Here is a 21,124-nt window from a genome sequence, read left to right on the forward strand (position 1 = left end):
GTGGGATGGGTATGCTCATACGTGAGTCCCATGCTCTCCACACCACTGGATTCAAGCAAGCCGGGCTGAAGACGGCTGGAATGCCAGAAACACGTCCTCGGAAGCTTGTTTCCGGTCCAGGGAAGGCATGGCTTGGCAGTTCGGGCTGGACTGTTCCCATGAGGCACAGGGTCAGACTGATTTGCATATGGCCATGTCTGAACTGGGGTGGTGTGGAGTGAAAAAAAACGATGGATTTCGGCCCAGATCTCTGTACTGGGGTGAATGTATGACATTGTTCTGCATTCTGTCCATCAACTGTGGTTTTTGCAATTCTCTTTTTTTGATGCACAGAGTGAGACAGTCTAGGCACCAAAAGTTTCACCCACACTCCGGAATACAGCAATCAGCAAGGAAAACATGACTAAAAAAACCTTTACAAATTATCTGGCACTGCACTGCGCCGCATGTGGCACTTTTCGGGTAATTTCTTTCTTCAGTAACAGATGTTTTGATAAATACAATTTGACAAAAGGTGAATTATGTGCATTTTGTGCCAACACTCTGCTTTAGTGTTCTTGCCCATATGAACTTCGCCAGTCGCCACTCACTGGTCAAGTAAGGTTCAAACAATGAAAAATAAATAAAAAACGAAATAAAGCAAGTCGGAGTGCTCACACAGTGGCTACATTGATTTTACTCACACCCAAACATATGAGCGGTACTTTACAGAGTTTGCCAGTGAAGCAGTACTTTTGCTTTCTTGTCTTTTTTTTTAACAACATTGTTTTCTCTGGTGGGGAAGTGCACCAATCGTGGGGTACTGCAATGACTGATTGATGGGTGGATTGGTAACCCTAAACCATGTTCTTACTGCTTACATTTCACATGCTTTACTTTGCTCTTTCCAGGATGCTGGTACTTTTTATTTAGGCAGCATATTGCTCTCTTGCCTAGTGTGTAATTTGAATGGCGTTGCAGGTCTATTATGGTTCTAAAAGCACATGCTACCACCTTCCTGGCCTCTAGCAATTTTCAGAACCAATATACAAATGTCATCATAACGCTGATTGTTAATGATTTTCTGGAGAGAGATCAGAGTTTTGTCACGTGGAAGTTTTGACTCATGAAGAGGTAGCGCAGAAGCTTAATGTGCCTGCTGCAAAGAACATGTACCTGATGCATATTTGCTAGAAAATGCACCATTTGTCCACTCTTTTCTTCAAAATTCCCCCCCCCCAAACCACCTTTGGTGGTTCGGGCTCGCTCGCTACAGTGCAGTATGACTATTATTTTACGCCTCACCACTTTGAAATGTCATCGTCTGCCACTGGATGATGAGGGTAGAAAAGATGACCGACACCCCTGGATGTGGGCATCTACAGGCCAGACTAGCTGTATGGACTAGTAGCAGCCCATTGGCTACTTGCTCCATGCTCCTACCATCAATAAATTGAGGCTTTAAGGGACAACCCTGACACCAGAACCTCAGTTCAAGTGCAAGTATGGCACAGTGAAGTAAAGGTGAAGAAAAGAACTTACAAGGACCTCGTCCGGGACCCCTGCTGAGGGTGTGAAGCAAGCAGGCAAACGAGATAGAATGTCGGTCCGCAGATCCGTTTAATAATCAGTATCGATGTGCTGGAGGCGAGGCACGGGACAGGAAACACACGAGGGCGCTCCTGGTATTGATATGCCTGGCGATATAGAGAAAAAGACTTCTTTTCAGTCAAGGATGTGTGGCTCAGCCGATGCTGGCTGTTACCACACAGGGAGGAGAGGACATACCGCCGGGATCGACAGTGCATCATGAAAAACTAAGAGCCAGTTCTTTTCTTCACCTTTACTTCGCGGTGCCACACTTGCACGCTCCCCAAGCAGCGCAAACCCTTAACAGGTGCCCCCCATCGAACAGTCCTGAAGAGACCTGATACCCTATTCAGGTCGAAACGTCGTCGACAGAGATAAAGAGACAGACCTTTTGCAACAGTTGCTTAAAAATTTCAACTGCTGTACTTCCATTTTTTATACTTAGAATTGGGTTGTCTCTTTCCAACTGAACTGTACACTTGAAACCTTATGTTGTCTACACATTATTATGTTTCACCTTAGCAGTTTAGGTTCTTTTTTGGCAAAATTCACTTGGGACACGCCATCACCTTTTTGATTATATATGTGTGTATAATGCTACGGAAATTGTGTATAAACTGTTGATATATATTTACATAAATAACTAATACATTCTCATTGTGTATATACAGCTTCCTTTTTTTGAAATCTATATCAATCACCCTCATTGCCATTGTGCGTTATCTTTATCAGAATTAGTTCCCATTTACCCACAGGAGTCATTGTTTCTTGTAAAAAAAAAGCAACCATTTTTTAAAAAAATCATCCAGTTTTTTGTAAAAGAAAATGGGGTGCGTTTGAAAAGAAAAAAATGCAATGCCCCAAATTCATTTTTTAAGAGCAGGCTCTAAAAAATATTTTTTCAAAAATTCCCAAAGAGGAAAGGTACCCTTACCCAATTGTGAATGGGTTACCACCAAGTTTGAGTTGGTTGTACAGTGGAAATGTTTTGGAACTTGGTTGTAAAACATTAATACATCCAATTCTGATTCAGTATTTGGAAGTGATGCCCTAAACATGCTCTTTGCAAATGCCAAGCTGGTATGCATTTGTAATTCCAAAATGCGATTCGGTAACATGTTATGAAATCTCAAATTGGGATTAATACATATCAAAGTGCATTTTTGTGGTCACAAATGGCCTGTTTCTGTGAACTGGGCTATTTGCACAAGCAAAACGTTTGATAAATCTAGCCCTAAATTATGCTGCTCCAACAGTAAGCTTGCAGCTCATGGAGTCACCCTTGGAAAAGGATGAAATGGGCAGGATCTGTGGGGAAAGATGTGCCCATTCTTTTTAATTTTACAAAAAAACGCCCATCCTTTTGTTAAAAATCAACCATCCATGGATTATTAATTTATTTTCATTTATTTATTTAAATTAATATGTCAGCGCAACAGCTACCCAAAAAGGGTTTCCCGGCGCCATGAGGAACAGCAGAAAGAGTGGCGAGACCTATTGGCTGAAAAACCAGGTTTTGAGAGAGCTACAGAACAGAAGGAGATTAGATTGTATGCGAAGGGGCAAAGACAAAGCTTTCCATTAAACAGGACCAAGGTATGCAAAGGAGCGCCCTCCCATTCGAGAAAGTCTGACCATAGGAACTTGGAATTTCTCTTGAGTGGAAGACCGAAGCGTGCAAGAGTGAAAATAAGGGCAAGCTAGATGTTGCAGGTATCGGGAACACTTTGCATGCTTTATACGTAACATGTAGGTGAGGGCCGTAAACTTGGTCCGTTTCTCCATGGGGAGCCAGTAGAGGTTCCCCAGCAGCCCAGACGTGGATGCAGTGTTGGACGCTCTGCAAAGCAATCTTGCAGAAGAGTTTTGCACTCGCAGCAGCTTACGCGTTACCTCTTTGTCGGCTTCAGGGAGAGGATGTTCCCGTAGTCCAGCCTAGATGTAACAAGGGCCTGGACTACGGTACACTGGGTATGAAGGGGTAGCATCAACACAATCTTCCTCAGCCATTAATGCAGACCTTCTGATGCCTCCAGCTGAAAGCAAGGGATGGGCATCTTCTATACTATGAACCCAAGGCAGAGGCAGACAGTGAAAGAAGAAACAAGTCTTCTCACCAGGGTGCCTGGTACCACAAATTAATGTAAAAGTGCAGTTGGTTAAGCAGCAAATGAAAAAGCTACTAAGGACTTTAATTCATGTATGTATGTTTATGGTATTTCTATAGCACAAACCTATCCAATAGGCAGTAGAGCTCCGTACATGGCTGAAGACAAGCATAAAGTGAACAAGCAGTATGACAGGAAGATGGGTTGTGGACAGTGTATGGACTGTAATGTAGTGATCTTAATAGAGGTGAGTCTTCAACTGTTTCCTATGGTAGTGAAGATTACGGGGTTGTTTTTCTAGATCTCAGGTGCATATGTGGAAATGGTCTGTTGTCTATTTTTTTCTTTCTTACACTTCTTAGTATACAGTCTGATGGTGTCCTGGAAGCTGATGTGATGAGAACCACCAGAGATGGTGAGCTTGCCTGCAAGAGAAGTGGGGGGTACTAGTTGTGATGGCTTTGAAAATGATGCAGCTAGTTTTGAAGGTGGTGAGGGCCCGCTAGAGGAGTCAATGGACTTCCATCATATGTCTTCAGGCCCTGGATGACATATGCTGCTATGTGTAAGATGTCCCTAAGGTGTAACTGTATGGAGTTGAGAAGGCAATGAAGTAGGGCATTACGGCCATCCTGATTTAGAGTTTGAGGGTTTGAACAGCAGTTCTAATGTCACTTCTTACTGTAATGGTTTGACTTTCTTTAGAAGAGAGAGCTGGTACCAGGACAGCTTTGTTTTTTGTCAATGTGTTCCTTGAGGGAGAGATTAGTGTCCAGGGTGAATCCAAGTGACTTGCTATTCAGTAAAATGTGGGGGTTGAAGCCATCAAGGTTCACATCATTGAGCCAGGTTTTGACTGTCTTGGTTGGGTGAGCTTCAGGTAGGCTCAGTACATCTAGGTGTGGATGATGTGCAAGTGGTGTTTGAGCAATTGGATGTCTGAAGCAGAGGAAACTTTCAGGTACAGTTGTGTATCCTTGGTATGTTGGTGAATCATGATGCTGTTATCTGTGTGTAGAGCAGCAAGATGCTCCATGTAACCACTGAAGATGACAAGAGACAGTCTTAAAACCTTTGGGTGCCCACAGGTAATAAGGATCGTTTGTGATCTGGAGGTGCCCATGTGAACAAACTGGTGTTGCTTGCAAAGGCAGGAGGAGAATCAGTTAAGTGCAATGCTGGTGAATCCCATTTATGGCTCGAGAGTGCATATGAGGGTAGGATAGTCGACTGTGTAGAAGACTACTGAGAGGTCAAGCAATATCAGGAGGCTCGGGTCATCTTTATCAACGGTCAAGAGGGCATTGTCTGTGATGTGTAAGGTAGCAGTCTCTGTGTTTCAGCATGATCTGTAGCCAGACTGGTTGTCATTTGGGAGATGTTTAGCTTGATGTGATCTTGTAGTTGAACATAGACTGCTTTTACATTAATCTTGCTGATTAATGGTTGGTGAATGAAGGATCAATAGATGAGGAGGTCATTAGGATCTATGATCTAGTGTAGGTTTCTTTAGGAGTGTGTGAATCAGGCCTATCTTGAGAGCTTCCAGGAAGATGCCTTCAATCAGGGAGGAATTGATAATAGTAAATAAGGGTAAGAGAACTTACCTAGAGAGAGCTTTCAAAGAGAACAATGGCAAGGCATCATCTTCATAAGAAGTTGCTTTCAGGAGTTAAGTATGTCTGCGAGTTCTGAAAAAGACAGGAATTTGAGGGCTGACCATTCTGGGATTCTACATCAAGACATGAGTGTAAGAGAGGAAGCAGGCTTGAAATAATCATTGTGTGGTTAGATAGTCTGTATTTTTTTAGCGAAGAAGAGGAAGTAACACATTGCACTTTTCTGGGTTCACAGTGTGTTGATGCAGTGCTTGATTGTCTCAAACAGAGTTCTGCTTCTCTTGGTTTTTGAAAAGACAAAGGTCCTAAACTTTTTGATGCAAAGCAAAATAATGAGCACAGACTTGAAATAAGAACTGTGTATCTTTTTTCTCCAATGTCCAGCCGGACAAAGGAATGTTTATTTCATAAGGTTAAGTAAAAGAATTCAGAGTTTTAGTGAGACAAACCACAAAATGTTAACTGGGAACAAGCCTGTACCTGGTCAGAAAAAAAAAACATTACATGGGGGAAAGAATAACAGGCAAACAGATTGGAGCAAGAGGTGGCTTACAATACAATGTAATCTTGTATAAACTCAAACCAACAGTAACTGTAACACATGTTACACAATCAAAAAGAAGCAGTACTGTTAAAACAGTCGACGTGACGTTTCGATCTCTATCTCCAATAATTAATTGGGATCATCTTCAGGACAATCAAATTTACTTTTTGCCTTTTTGCCTTTTTGCCTTTTTTTATGATTTTGGGACCAGCTTTTTAGCTGTATGTATTTGAATCTTGACATGCCCCCTCCCATTTTCTCATCTAATGTTGCCCAGGGAAGTAGAAAACCATCTTCAGTTAAGTCTCCCCATGTTGTTAAGCCCACTGTTTTTAATGGTGTGGCAAGGACATCTTTAAGGCAACTGGTGGCTTCATTAATGATGTTGGTATAGTACTTTGCTTTGGCTGATGTGATGAATTGTATTGTGTTGTGCAGAAGGATGTCGGTGTTAAGAGGTTCTCTGGGTTTCTGTTTTTCTTCCATTTTCTTTCCTGTATGCATATGGATCATTTATTGTCAGCAAGGTTTTATAGAGTACCATGGTGCAGTTGTCTGTTGTAATTTCGGCATGGATTTTCCATAGCCCCAAAACAATTGTTGAAGTTGTTCAGAAAGATGTTGGTGTGAGAGGTAGAGGTGGTAGGGTGAAAGAGGAATTCAAGCATTAGGTTGTCTAGACATCTTTATTTTGGCAGTGTGCCTTAAAAAGCACAAACAACATCATATTTATGGGCATAAATACACTTGAGCATAAGATGATTTTGATAATTAAAAAACAACTTCCACTGGGATTGAGAGAGTCAAAGATTATACTGTCCTTGCAGCTAGAACTGTATACCTCATACTTTTCAAAGCTCCTGATCATGACTACAGGGCATAGACCTCATTCATGGCAGTGAGGTGCAGGGAGCAAGCCAACTTAGTACCCTAAGTGGTATGGGTATGCTCAGACAAGGGTCCCTAGCTCACTGTGCCACTGGAATCAAGCTATCCTAGCTGATGAAGGGTAATACCTAGAAACCAGTCCCAGGATGCTTGTTTCTGGTCCAAGGAGGACCTGGCCTGGCAGTTCGGTCTGGACTGTTCCCATGAGGCACAGGATCAAGACTGATTTGCTTATGGCTGGTTCCAAACTGGGATGGCATAGTGGGCAAAAGAACAATGGATTCAACCCAGATCTTTTGACTAAGGGGAGAATGTTTGCATTGTCAGCATTCCGTCCATCATTTGTTTGCTGTAATTTATAGAATTTCCAGCATTAAAACTGCATGACAAATGTGTGTAGTAGTTATTTTTTGTAAAGATTCCATTGCTAACCAAGATTGCTTAATCCCTACCTGGCTAAACAAGGGTATCAAGAAATTAGTTTGTGGGCCTGAATATAGTGAATTAAATAGAATAAAATGACATGTGCTCTGTTTTGCGGCATTAATACAGTGACATGGGGGTAGGTCACGCTGCCATGCACACTGCATCGGAAAAGCAACTTTAAAATGCTTTGCTGAAAAAGTATTTTAAGCAACTGGAGGTTTGGTCTTCTCTTTGTGTTTACCTTGGTTTGTTGGTAGGATGCTAAGCAGGGAAATATGGATGACATAGTGGTTGGTTCAGTCCAGGGTTATGCGTGGGCTGCATTGAATAGTTGGTGATTTTGAGAAGACAAGGTTGAAGATTTGGCTTTTGGAGTGGGTTAAATGTATAAAATGCTGTACCACTTTGAATGTATCAATGAGGTTGAAGCGGGTGTCACTTGTTTTTTTTAAACTTGTCTTGTCTGAGAGGTGATGTGGTCATGTTTTTCGCCTCAACCTTTCATGGTAACAAAAATTTATACTTTTTGAGAGGTGATGTAGGATTCTTACCTTCTGTGTTCTGGAGTGCTTGATTTTAAGTGACAGTTATAACAAATATTTGCATTAGGTACTGTCTGATTGAGTATTACTAAAATATATATTTTGAAAGCTACTTTATTTTAAACACTAAAGGCCTTATTTAGATCTTGGAGGATGGGATACTTCATCACCAACGTCTGCCGCATTGTAAGTTCCATAGGATATAAGGCACTTGTAATACATCAGAGGAGGATATCAGCCAAGTTTGTGATGGGGTATCCCATCTGCCAAGATTTAAACCAGCGTTACAGTAAAGGGGTATACCCATTAAAGTCACTGGGATCTGGTTGCAATACGGTACATAAAGAGAGGGGTCCCAGTACACAATATTTAGTCCGAACAAGAAAAACACATATATACATATATATGAATACACAAAAGCATGTACTTAGTGAGCACACTGTTATTTAATCACATTTACACGCATCCTGGAGTCCTGTGAAGGAGGTCACTGAGTGTCAATAAGTTGCATAAAGGAAAAGAACTAACTAGGCTGAGTATTTTGTTTTTTCTCTGTCAGCTAACTATATATGAAAACTGATTCCTTGAAAAATAAAATCAAGTTGCATTACACACAGTCTATCATAGGCTGTTGCAAAATGATGTAGTGCTTGAAAAAAACACTTTCATACAAAATATAGCCTTTACTCATTAGTGATCAGACTGTACCTAATGTAAGCATTTTCTGAAGTATAGCACCCTTACAGTACCTCTAAGAAAAATTATTGTCACTTTGACGCATTAAGCAGGGCCATTGGAATTATGTGGCAAGAGAGGACTAAATTATGCAACACGGTTGAATAAATTATGCAGGAAGAAAAGGTAAATTATGCAGAATAATCGGTCACATTTTGTGGTTAGCTTTATTTAATTTTTAGTCATGATAACACTGAGGTGAAATATTATACCTCTTTAGTACCAATTTAAGACCCAAATATATAAATAAGCAACTGCAAGATGAGCAATCAACCTTTATGAAGGGCCTTCTACTGCTCTGGAACACGTCCCCAGCCATGTCATTTTTGATCCCTTTGAGCTAGAATCACATTTTTTCGTTAAAATCTGCAGATTATGCAGCAGATGATGGTTATTTAGCAAATGTGGTAAATCCATAGCAATGCAGGAAACACCTCTGCCTCAGAAACGTCTAATTCTAGTGGCCCTGGAATTAAGTGACTAATCAATTAACGGTTGCTAAAAGGATGTAGTGTAACATCCAAACTGGCCAACCTTGAAGCTGAGGAACAAGGTTCAAGTCTTGACGGGAGGCTCAAGCAGCCTGTGACTCTGTAATGCAACTGGTGCATATATAAAGTGCTCTGATACCTTCGGGTCGGGTACACACTATATAAGTGCAAAAAAAAGCCTTGTTACTTCTTTAACTGTTAGCACTACCACCCCACCCTTGTTTTCGAGCAGAGGAACCTCAAACTCAGCACCACCCATTCAGTGGCAGTTGTTTTTGTAAAAAGTCAGTCCAGGGGGTAGCAGGGAGGAAATCAGCAGGTTCTCATTCAGATGCTGATCTCAGGTCCTCTTGACCCCTGGGACCTCAGAGTAATTGTCCAGGAAAAGAGTGAGATTCATAAATATAGTCAACGAGATGGCCCAGAAGAGAAGGCGCTGTGTGGGAGCCTTATTTTTATGGTTAAAAATGCCCAGAGACGGCTGCTTCAGAGAGATACCCCAAGGAAGAGGACGATCTAAGGGAGCCTTTTTTTTATATATATAAAAAGGGCCATCCATTAGTGCAGCAGGTAATGCTGTCAGGTTTGTAAGGGGCCACTGCTGCTCAATTATGTACAAGATTTAAACCAGGCCTTAAATCTTTTTGCACATTTTGAGCAACGTATCCTGTAGTGTACGCAATTTTAAAACAATGACTTACACATTCACAGTGCTTTCTGTCACAGGCTGTGACCATGTACCACCATAAAAACATAAACTACTATTCCACCCAGCACCAACCAAGATTCAATTCAGTGACTCTATGATTGACACAAACACACACACCCATACAGACATTTGCTGTTATAGCATTAACCAATTGAGAATTCAAAATCCGAAAGAATGCATTTCCCCGCAGTTAGTTTAGATCGCCTTTTTTTGTTTGAGGTGTGCGAGTTATTTTATATGCAGTTACCTGAAGGTGAAAGACCAACACTATCTTTACAGATATATTTGGCTATTTTCGCCTCGTCTTAGACCCCTCCCCCATACTAACTCATGTACCCAACTGCTCCTTATAAGAAACATAAATAAACTGAATGCAACATAAACTATTTTTGTAGCATGAAATAGAAATCATAAGCTGTGAGATTAGGAAGTTCAATTGGGTCTAGGCCGCTGAACCAGTAAATCCAGTCACATAACTGTGTGATGTCGTTAAATCTGTAGCCAAGCTCTAACCCATTTGGCTTCACAAACCAAAACTAAGTACAAGGTTAAAGCCCGTTCAAGGCCACATTTTTTTGTAATCAGTAGCAAAGGCAAAGCATTCTTCTGCCCATGAAAATATCACAAAGTTAGTTTTATGTATGCTCCGCTGAACGTCTGCCACGTTAACTGTAAACTAAACTGACCTGGTGAAGTGCCATAGAATCATGCAAAGTCATTGTAGGTTACCTCATACCTTGAAAGGTGCTCCAGAGGAAATGTCTCTATTATTACTCAAACGAGCAAAGCTGTACCAAGCATGTAATATATAGGTAATGTAATGCATAATTATGGTGTACATCCTGTCAGGACAAGTGTGATTTTAGTTAGATTGGATGCTCAGGTTACACAATATCTCTACTTGCTGATTATTGAAATCACCTTCAAAGCACTATGTTTTCCATGATCCTGCTGTCCTGGGCAGGAAGTAACAAAATAAAGAATATCCGTCAATCCACTATAAATTAGGGCAGGCAAATTAACAAGAAACTCCTTTCTTGCTGCTTGTGGTAAGTACATGCTTCACCTATGCACTGCAGTATGTGTTTTTAATGCAGTAAGATTGTTTATTAAGGAAACGGCAGTGGCTGTTTCCTGCCTTCCTTTGGTAAAAGCGCTTTTGTTAAATGTCTTTTGGTTGCCCTGAGGGGCGCACGGGAAATGAGCAATAAACTAATATAGCCCCTGCTGAGGGCTATTGTAGTTGTTAACGGTCCTGAACCTGAGTTATAGCGAGGGTGACAGCCTTTAACAACCGGTATAGCCAGAGGCAGAAGAGCTATCAGGCTATTACAACATTCCACCCTCTAAGGATAGAATGTTCTAAAAAAAAAAAGAGTAAAACAGAAAGACAAACATTGGAATGTTAGAGCTCCGGGCTTATAAAAGCCATTATAAACCATGAGCTAATCCATAGTCTTCAATGGAGCTCTTAACATTCTAATGTTCTAATATAGCCTTATAGCCTTACAGCCCGCCCTAGTGGGCTATTCTGCTACTAAAGGCCCGCTCCAGCCTTAAAGGCCCGAGCCAAAGGATCAGTGAGCATTTCATTGAAGACAATGGAGTGCTCCAAATGGCTGTTAGAGGCCTGGAGCATGTTGCCTCGTGGAGCCCGAGGGCATTTCAACCCCATTGGGCTCCGTGAGGCCTTTGTTTTTCAAATTAGAATTTCTTTCCCCCCAGGGGTGGAATGTTCTAATAGATTTAGAGCCTTCGTAGCGAGCTCTACCTCCCAATAGAGGCCTGCTCCCTTGGTAAAGACCCTCCCTGAACATTGGAGCGGGCATTTAAAGGCCGGTGGAGCCCGCTACGTCGGCTCTAAGGTTATATTAAGCTTTTTACTCTGAAGTGTAAGTATTCAAGTCCTGGCTTCACTTTCTCATGTACCTAATCTAAAAGCTAAGCAGTTGCAGAGCTTTCCTTTCAAATAAATACAACATTATTATGAAGTGTTTTTTAAAGCATTTGCTGTATTGTGTCAAAAAACAATGCTTAAAACACTGATGTGCAAAAATAAAGCCTATGTTCAGGTGCAATTAAACTGTGGATGTTCAATTCCCTCTATTTGCAACATTCCTTATGAATGGGAGTAATAACAGCACTTGTAATGAGGATTAAGAGAAGGAGGAAACATTTAAGTAAAATGTGTGTTATTTTCTGGATAACTCTGTGTCAAAATAGATTCAGAAGGTGGTCTCCTCCTCCTTTAAAACTATGGCTAATGATAATGTGATTCATTGCAGACAGTCATATCTTCCATATTATCCGCATCCTTTGGAAGCAAGAGATTAATGAAAAATGCACATAGATTATGGAGGAGAATTCTATATAATGTGGATGGCTGCAGTTCAATTTCCCATTATATAAAAGCCTTACTGTACGTATGGAAAGATCCTGTAATGGGTTAATTGAGTGGGTCACATAAAAGGCAATATGATTAAGTAAATGATCAGGTTAGAGATGATTTGTATGATGAGGGTTCTTACTATTCTGATTATGATGTCTCTAGCTTTCTATAGCAACTGAAAATGCCTAATAAAAAACAAACAATGGTTTCAGTTACAGAAGCAACCCCACGTTTGTCCTGGGATTGTTACAAAACCCAAATTCCACTTGAACAAATTCGATAATTTTACGTTACTCTAGTGACAAGAAATTAAAGGAAATTACGCTATTATGCCGGTTTGGGTAATTTGGATCAAAAATACCCACCCAAGAGCACAGTAACAGAGAACGAGTTGCTGCTGGTGTTTCAGTTGTGTTGCATTTAGTGCTATATTTCAAAAAAAAAATTAGAAAACAAGTATAGTTTAGTTAATTTTGGGTGTGAGGGTGCATTTTGCTCTAAAATAGCTCTAAAATGCATGTTTACGTTCCTCACATAATTCCTCGTAAGGTTGTGTAATTTTGCTGTGATTCAGGAGCAGCCCATGCAGGTAAAAGCGGTGGGACAGGTGTGGGCGGATTCGAATGGCGACAACAAGGGAAAATTAAATAAATAAATAATTTGCCCTTGTCGCCGTCTGTTGAGTCCCAACCCCACCCCGCCCCACCGCGCTTACCTGCACAGGCCTCTCCTGCATTAATTTACCATAATTACACTACAGCAAATTCTATGAATTACGCCAAACCTTTGTGGATGATTATGTATTGTAAAGTCTAGATTCAGAATTCCAATTGACAAAGTCACAAGGTCCAAACTGAGTACAGAATGCAGAAGACCAGTTATTTCAGAGAAAGCAGAGGTAACCCTGATTTTGAATGCTAAGATAGCCACTTTCATAAATAGAGATGGATAAAGATCCTAGAACAGGTGTGGATACACCCTTGTCATCATGTCAGGATAATATGTTGTGCCCCTTGGGTCCATTGACAAAACTTTGTGCCTAGCTGAACAAGTTAAAAATACAGTGGAGATACCAAGCCGGAAAATATTATCCAGATGGTCCCAATGGGCAGTATGTTTTTTGAGAAATGCAAATGCTGAACTATCTTATGAGAGGGAAAAAGGACTTTTGCTCAGAATTGATTCAAAATGGGGGAATTGGCTAATTCTGAAGTTGGATTAAACAACCAAGGGTGTTGATTTAGTGACAACTTTATCAAGTAAATTGGTTGGTATGTGCAAGCATTTTTGTAATTAAATAAATTCCACTCCTCACTGTGAGGGTGTCTGGCCAGTTCTCTTCCAAGGCTGGTAGACACAGGGGTCACTATGCTGGACTTTCATGATTACTTCAGTCCCTACTTCAACCGCAATGAGTACCTATACACTAGGCCAATGTTCTTCTCACAGAGAATGGGATGGCATTTTGGTGTGCAGGATTAGCAGCAGGAGTGGGAGTCCAAGTTTAAAGTACTCACCTCAACCCTGCTGAAAGTTAAAGACAGGTTGGCTCTTTTTTTGCGTAAAATTGGATATCGATTTCTCACATACCTTGTGTCCAGGGATTTCATATAAAGTGCTATGCAACTCTCGTTCAGATTATATTTCTGACTCCAATCCAGCTTTCTCTGGACAGAATAGAGTTGGTTCTTCAGAGGTATGGGAGTCTCTCAATTAATAACAGCAATATACATTTATTTGCTACACCCCAGAAGGTTTTCTAATTAACATATTTTTAGTTCAAATGAAAAACAATAGGTTTAGGCCTGTAATAAATTTGAAAACTGTCAAATAGTTTTTTCTTTACCGCCATTTCAAAATGGAAATAGTGGTCAGACTCAGGGATATTCTTCTTCTAGGGGACAAGAAGATGCATCTCAGTTTGAAGGATGAATATTTGACAGTACCAATTTCTCACAGTCAAAACAAGTATCTGGAGTTCCTTTGGTTAGGCAGGTATACAGGTTCAAGTCTTTTCCATTCAGTCTATCTTCTGCTTCATTATACTTTACCAATCTGATAAAACAGGTAGGGGCAGAACTCAGATCCCAGAAGCTGAGGAAGGTGGTATGATTGGATGATATGATATTTCCGTGTGAGGAAAAGAATCTGAATCAGATGCACTTAGCCATAGAATTTAACCAATCTCTAGGCTTATCATAAATTGGTGCATATTCTGCATAGACTCATGGAAGGCCATCTTTCCATGATCTCAAATTTACTATTGGAATCAGATGCCTAGTCTCTGGGGTTGGGTTACCAAGTGTGGCACCTTCTTGACTGGGGGAAGAGGGTGCTGAAGGGAGTTGTCAATTTGCATGAATTGTTTAGATTTTCTTGCAGACTCCATTGCAGTTCAAAGTGTGATAAAAGGCAAAGTGTTCAGTCCTTTGTCATGAGGACAATCTGAGAGAAGTAATAAACATTTTGGGAGGCAAAAAGTCAAGACCTCTAGCAGGATTGGCCACGCCACTCTGGGAGTTTTGTTTCCACAAGGAGATATCTCTAAAAACAGTGTATCTTCCAGGGCTGCACAATTTGGCAGCAGATTTGAATTCAGGGTACCTCTACTATGCCTGTTACTGATATCTGAATCGGCATATCTTCAAGCCTTTAGCATGGTTTGGTGTCCATTCTATATGGATCTGTATGCCTCCAGGCTCACTGCTCAGTTTCAGTCGTAGTTTAGTTGGAGTCTGGATCTGGAAGCTTTAGCAACAGATGCGTTTCTTCAAGATTGGTCCAATGTAAATCACTATGCTGTTCCATATTTTATCATGATATACATGTGTGTGGCAGATGTGTACAGGATGTCAACAAGGGTGGTCTTCATAGCACCACTCTGGATGGCACAGCCTTGGAATCAGTCCATGTTTGAGTTTGCAGTGGATTACCCCATTCCCCTGCTGGTGTTACTTCATTTGCTGAGCGGTCCTCAGGGGCAATATCACAAGCTTATTCTGAAGGGCAACCTGACACTGTTGGCATGAAACATGTCAGGTTGCTTGCAGACATACAGGGACTTTTGAAGTCTTCTTCAGGGTACACTAAGACTCCATGAGCTCACCATACACTCATAGAATATAATGTATTTTGTAAGGTTTGAAATAGCTGGTGTTTGAGACAAGTATGGATCCCATTTCATCAGATGTCACAGGAATTTAAAATTTCTTGGCCTATTAAGATTCTATTAGTGTATACAGGTCAGAGATATTAACAGTACATCAGAGAGTGGACTGTAAGCCAGTTAGGACACACCTTTTGATTTGAAGGTTCATGAAGGAGATTGGATAGGCAAATCCTCCTAAACCAGGTATTCTGTGTTGTGATGTGTGTGTTTGGGTTCGAAAATGTCCCAGTCTGGGAAAGACAATGAAAGCCTTTCTTTGACTTTATTTTTCTTAGCATGTGGATTATGTTTCTATGTATAATCTCATTTAGTAGAATTTCAGATGTCAGATAATTCTGCAATGCATTTCACACCAGTGGGGGTCTGCTTGGCTATTGCACAAAATACCAACAATTCTTCTACCCCTAAAGAATTTCCTTCATTCCCATGCACCCTAAATTTAGCATTGTGAGCGTTCTTAAAAATTATACGAGGTGAGTTAGGCCCTTAGAACCACCTCCCCCTAGGTATTGTGACCTCATTCTGTAAACCAATCACACCAGTGTTTAGGTAGTGATGGCCCTCACGTGGGTGGATTCAGGGCACTTGGGGCTCGTTCACCCACAGGTGCTTTGACATCAAAAGCATTTGTATGTATGAACTAGACTATAATATATCCTTAAATGACCAGATTGGCCTAGAATGTCAACGATTAATACCTTTTATTTTTGCCTATAATTGTATTTGAGCTCAGCATTTGGCAATGGCAGTTGTTAGTCAGCATTAAACTTGAATAATATGAGCCTCCTGTCTTGGAATAAAATTGCACATTCTTTTGAACACAAAGGAGGTGAATATTACACCACCCTGAAATGTATGCTCACCTGCAAATTATTATTATTAATATTATTATTAATTAATTCTTGTTGAGCGCATGGCTACCCGTAGGCGTCCCAGCGCTTACGCATCAAAGGACAGAAACCTAGAGTCTTACTGCAGGTTCTGGAATAACCATGTTTTAGCTGTTTCCTGAATGTAAGGTAATCTGTTGTGGATCTAAGCTGAGGTGGGAGGGAGTTCCATAGGGTGGAGACATTGTAGGAAAACATGCGTCAACCTGATCGCACTCTCCTTGTTCTAGGTACAATGGATTGGAAGAGGTTGGCAGATCTTAGGTTACGCACAGGTCAATGGAAATTTAAGAGGGCATGATTTATTTTTGGGCCTGTGCCCCATAGCATCTTGTGTGCAATGCAGAGGGATTTAAGTTTTATGCGTTCTGCTATGGGCAGCCAGTGAAGGGCTTTCATTGTTGGTTTCGCCAATTGTTGTCATGGGAGTTTGTATCGTAGTCTGGCCGTGGAGTTCTGCACTACTTGGAGCTTTTTAATTGTGGTAATAGGAGTTCCCAAGTATAGCGAGTTGCAATAATCTAGCCGGGGAAGGACCAGTGATTGGACCATGGTTCTGCGCACGGTATCAGGGAGTAATGGCAGTATCTTTCTTAGTTGCCTTAGAATGCCGAAGCAGGTGGCTGCAACTTGTACCGCTTGGTGGTCAAGTTTGAGAGATCTGTTGAGCCAGATTCCAAGGCTTTTGATCCTATCTTTGGGCATAGGAGGGGGACCAAGATATTTTGGCGAACTTAATTTTGAATGTGCCTCTGCTTTATTTCAGAGAATCATAAGCCCAGTTTTGTCCCCGTTTAGCCTGAGGTGGGATTGATCCATCCAGGTGGCCACCTGTTGCAGGCAGGATTGTAGGTCAATAGTACTCATTTTTGGATGATTGAGGGCTACCACCAGTTGGGTGTCATCCGCGTCTGTGACTATACTAGCTCCAAAAGGAAGTAATAGCTTGGCCAGTGGTCTGAGGTACACATTAAAAAGGGTGGGGCTTAACCACGATCCCTGCGGAACCCCGCAAGTAAGTGGGATCTCTCTTGAGGTGTACCTGCCTTCGAACACTTGGAACATTCTATCTGTCAAGAATAATTTGAGCCACGAGAGGGCATTTCCTGCTACTCCTACCTCTTTAAGTCTGTCTAATAAGATACTATGGTTTACAGTATCAAAAGCGGCTGTCAGGTCCAGCAGGATAACTGCTACTGTCCCACCGAGATCAAGCACTTTCCTGGATTCCTCCATTACTGTTAGGAGAGCGGTTTCCGTTCCATGGTTAGGTCGGAAGCCTGTCTGTGTGCTATGTAGGATTTCATGTGATTCCAGGTAGTTGGACAGTGACATATTTACATGTTTTTCCAGTATTTTACTGACTGATGGGAGTAGTGATACCGGCCGGTAGTTCCCCCAGTTTTCTGGGTTCAAGTTAGGTTTTTTAAAAAGTGCTTTTACCATCGCGTGTTTCCATCTTACCGGTACTGTCGATGCGATAAGGGAAAGATTTAGCATTTCCAGGAGCACTGGGAGGATTGTTTCCTTGACTTTCCCCAGCAAGTGCACTGGGTCGCAAGGAGATCCTGATTTGACCTTCATAAAAAGTTTATCAAGGGTGTTTAAGTCCAAGATCGGGATATCCTCCAAATAATATGTTTTTTCCGGCCCATTGATTTGTTAGGGGGTCGGTGTATCCTTTTGCTGAGAGGGTTGGAATGCGTTGTATATGTTAAGAATTTTATTGTTAAAGAATTCTGCCAGTTCTTTACATCTCTGTGCGTTTCCTTCTGTGGAACCTTCTGGCTGAGGGCACGTTGATAATGTTTTTGCTATTCTAGCTATTTCTCTTGGGACGTTAGCTGCTGATTTGATTTTTTCCTCAATATACAGTGGCTGCGCTATTTTTATTTCTGCTTGGTATGTTTTTATTGCCTCCTTATATTTTAGTTTTTTCTCCGAGCAGTAGTTCCTCCTCCATTCCCTCTCTAGCTTTTTGCATTTTTGCTTGAGTTCACGAATGTTCGGGGTATACCATGGTATTTTTTTATTTGCTGGCCTCTTTGCCCTACATTTGATGGGGATAGTGCATCCAAGGATGCAGTAATCCATTCCATGTATTTATCATAAGCCGTCTTGGGGTCAATGCTCCCTATAGGGTAGGACTTTGTTAAGATGTCCATCCAGGTTTCGGAGATAATTTTTGCCCACAGTCGGTCCCGAACCTTTGTAGACTGGTCAGTGGGCTGGGGGCTGATGTGTTGTTTACTCTTATTCATGGTGCCAATATCGAACACACAGTCACTGATCTTTGCCGCCAGGTGGCGAAATGGTTAAAGGAAGACATTCTTTTTTAATGGAGGACACGTTCCTCCTGGAAGTTCACCGATACAAAGACAAAGCCATTTTACTACTTATGGAATTTTTGTGTTTTTGTACTATTTAGGATTTTGCATAGACTTCAACTTTCAATCAACAAGAATAGAGGACTTGTTAGTTGGACATACTTTATTTGAAATGGATGGATGTATATTCTTTGCGTCGTAACTTCCCGTCCAGCAGAGTAGGATTATGAGAAATGCAGTGCATTGAAAGTGCTATTCAATAAACAGCAAGAAAACTCAATATTTGCCTCCTTCTCTTTAACTAAAACAGGAGACAGCCATTACTACACAACTTTTACAACATAATGCCATTACAACACAACTTTTACATCGTATCGTACATGACAACGCATGTCATTACAACACATGCCATTACAACGCATATTCCATTACAACGCATACCATCACAAGGCATATTTTTTATTTAAAAAAAAAATGAAAATAAGTACTTGTTTTTAAAATTAATGCTCAGTAATTATTTTTAGGACGAAAATAACATACAATATACACCTTGCACCATATATAAATAAATTGTAAAATTAACCCTGGCACGGGATGCTGGGAAAATAGGGGTTTTGGGTGGGGTAGTGTATTTAAATGAAGGCAGGAACTATACACACTGATTAAAATAAATGGATGATTTAATTAATTAATTAATACTCGGGTAACAATTTAAATAATCGTATAAAAAAAGAGAGTACCCCTTGCACGGGATGCAGGGAAAATAGGGATTTTGGGTGGGGTAGTGAATTAAAATGTAGGAAGAAACTAAAGATACTGATTAAAATAAAGTTGATTCAAAAAATTAATACTCAGGTATCAATTTAAATACTCTTTTTTTTAAAGAGTGTATCACTGGCACGGGATGAAGGGAAAATAGGGGTTTTGGGTGGGGAAGTGTATTAAAAAGTAGGCAGACCGTTGGTTTGGCTTCCCACCCAATTTCATTTCTATTATCTCCTTGCTTTACTCTAATCCCCAAGCATCCATTTTCGTCAATGGTAAGACCTCGGATTATTTCTCTCTACATAGAGGTGTTCGACAGGGTTGCCCTTTGTCCCCTTTATTATTTGTTTTAGCCCTAGAAGCCTTCCTTACTAAAATCCGTCGGGATGACAACATCACCGGTTTTCACTTTGGAGCTATCGGTTTATGCGGACGACATCCTTTTTTATTGCTCCGATCCTCACTCTTCTTTTCTTCAGCAAGTTTCTTCCTTTTCTGTGGTATCTGGATATCGCCTAAACGCCGATAAATGTGAAATCCTCCCTTTAAATTTTCTTTGCCAGAAACATCTTTTTTCTCAGTCCGGCTTCTCATGGCAGCCCTCTAAAATTAATTACTTGGGTATTTGGTTCGCTCCTCTCCTACCTGACACTCTTAAATTGAATTTTGATTATATTTCTAAGAAAATGGAAGCAGCTATCACACGTTGGCACCCGCTCTTTATGTCCTGGTGGGGTCGGCTCAATTCTATAAAGATGATGCTCTCTCCTCTTCTTCTTTATACTATTTCTATGCTTCCTATGCGTATTCCGATTTCTTTCTGCAAAAAGATTGATTCTTTACTGTTGAAAATCTTATGGAATGGCAAACGCCCTCGGATAGCTATTGCCTCTCTACGGAAGGACAAGGCTCAGGCCGGTTTTTGTTTTCCTGATTTAGGAGAGTATCATCAAGCTTTTCCTCTGAAACAATCTACTCGCTGGTTCTCTTCTGATCTTCTTTTTTATCCTCCAGTTTGGTTGACCATGCAATCCTCCTTTATTTCACCTTTCAACTTCAGTGAACTTTTGTCCTTTACGTCCTACCCGGTCCGCCTTCACACTCCTATTATTTCTCATTCTCGTACTCTTCTTCTACCTTTCTTATCTTCTTCTTTTCCCTCACTTCTTTCCTTCCACGAACAACCTATCTGGTATAACTCTCAACTTAAAATACGCAATCGCACCATTTATTGGAAAGTCTGGTATTCTCGAGGATTGTGCTTGATCTCTCAATTAATTTCACATGGTGTGCCTCTTTCTTTTTCGGAAATTCAATCCTCTTTCTCATTGCCTTCTAGTGCTAATTCACAATATGCCTTCTAGTTAGTTGTACTCACTATAACTTGCGCATCCGCAATCCACTGCTGATGATGTCACATATTAAATCATTCATGACATGGTCAGTGACATCACTGATGACATCACTGATGACATCATCCAGTGAATGTGGTTTGCTTTGATATTTAAATATGTATTATAAATATACTACTTTGCATTGAAGAATGAGTGAATATATAAATATAAATGTGTGGATGGTGGATTTAGTAACAGTGTCATTGATTGTTTCCTTGACTAATTTGTAGAGTCTCACTATATATAATGTGTAGTTACTAAACTGTGTGAAAGTCTTTATTGCGTTGTCTTAATTGCTATGTTAAAGACTATATTTGTTATTGGTTTCCTAACTGAGTATTTATATGGGTAAATGAATGTCTATGTGGTTTGGTGGGGGGTGTGTGGTTGCCAATAAAAGTGTGAATAGTTCATTCAGTAGGTATATGAGGTTAGGACTACATGTTATAACAGATGTTTCAGTGAGTGTATATGTTTATGGGTGTGGTGGTGAGGAAATATTTCCCTCAATGGTACATCTCCATTAAACTTGAAAAAAAAGGCAGTGCATGTGACAGTT

At 40.7% G+C, this 21,124-nt stretch overlaps 1 protein-coding gene across 1 annotated transcript in view; it reads right to left on the reverse strand.

Annotated features, from left to right (window-relative positions):
- LOC147688801 (uncharacterized) overlaps positions 1-19,765 on the reverse strand; it is a 57,584-nt gene extending 37,819 nt beyond the window's left edge. The window contains exons 1-2 of the mRNA XM_086939825.1: positions 19,636-19,765; positions 17,544-17,657 (exon numbers count right to left, since the gene is read on the reverse strand). Of these exons, the coding sequence (XP_086795951.1) occupies positions 17,544-17,657; positions 19,636-19,765 (244 nt within the window). The remainder of the gene's footprint in view (positions 1-17,543; positions 17,658-19,635) is intronic.
- Between the last annotated feature and the right edge of the window lie 1,359 nt (positions 19,766-21,124).

This window comes from Lissotriton vulgaris, chromosome 10, assembly GCF_964263255.1.
Source record: "Lissotriton vulgaris chromosome 10, aLisVul1.2, whole genome shotgun sequence".
Lineage (NCBI taxonomy): Eukaryota > Metazoa > Chordata > Amphibia > Caudata > Salamandridae > Lissotriton > Lissotriton vulgaris.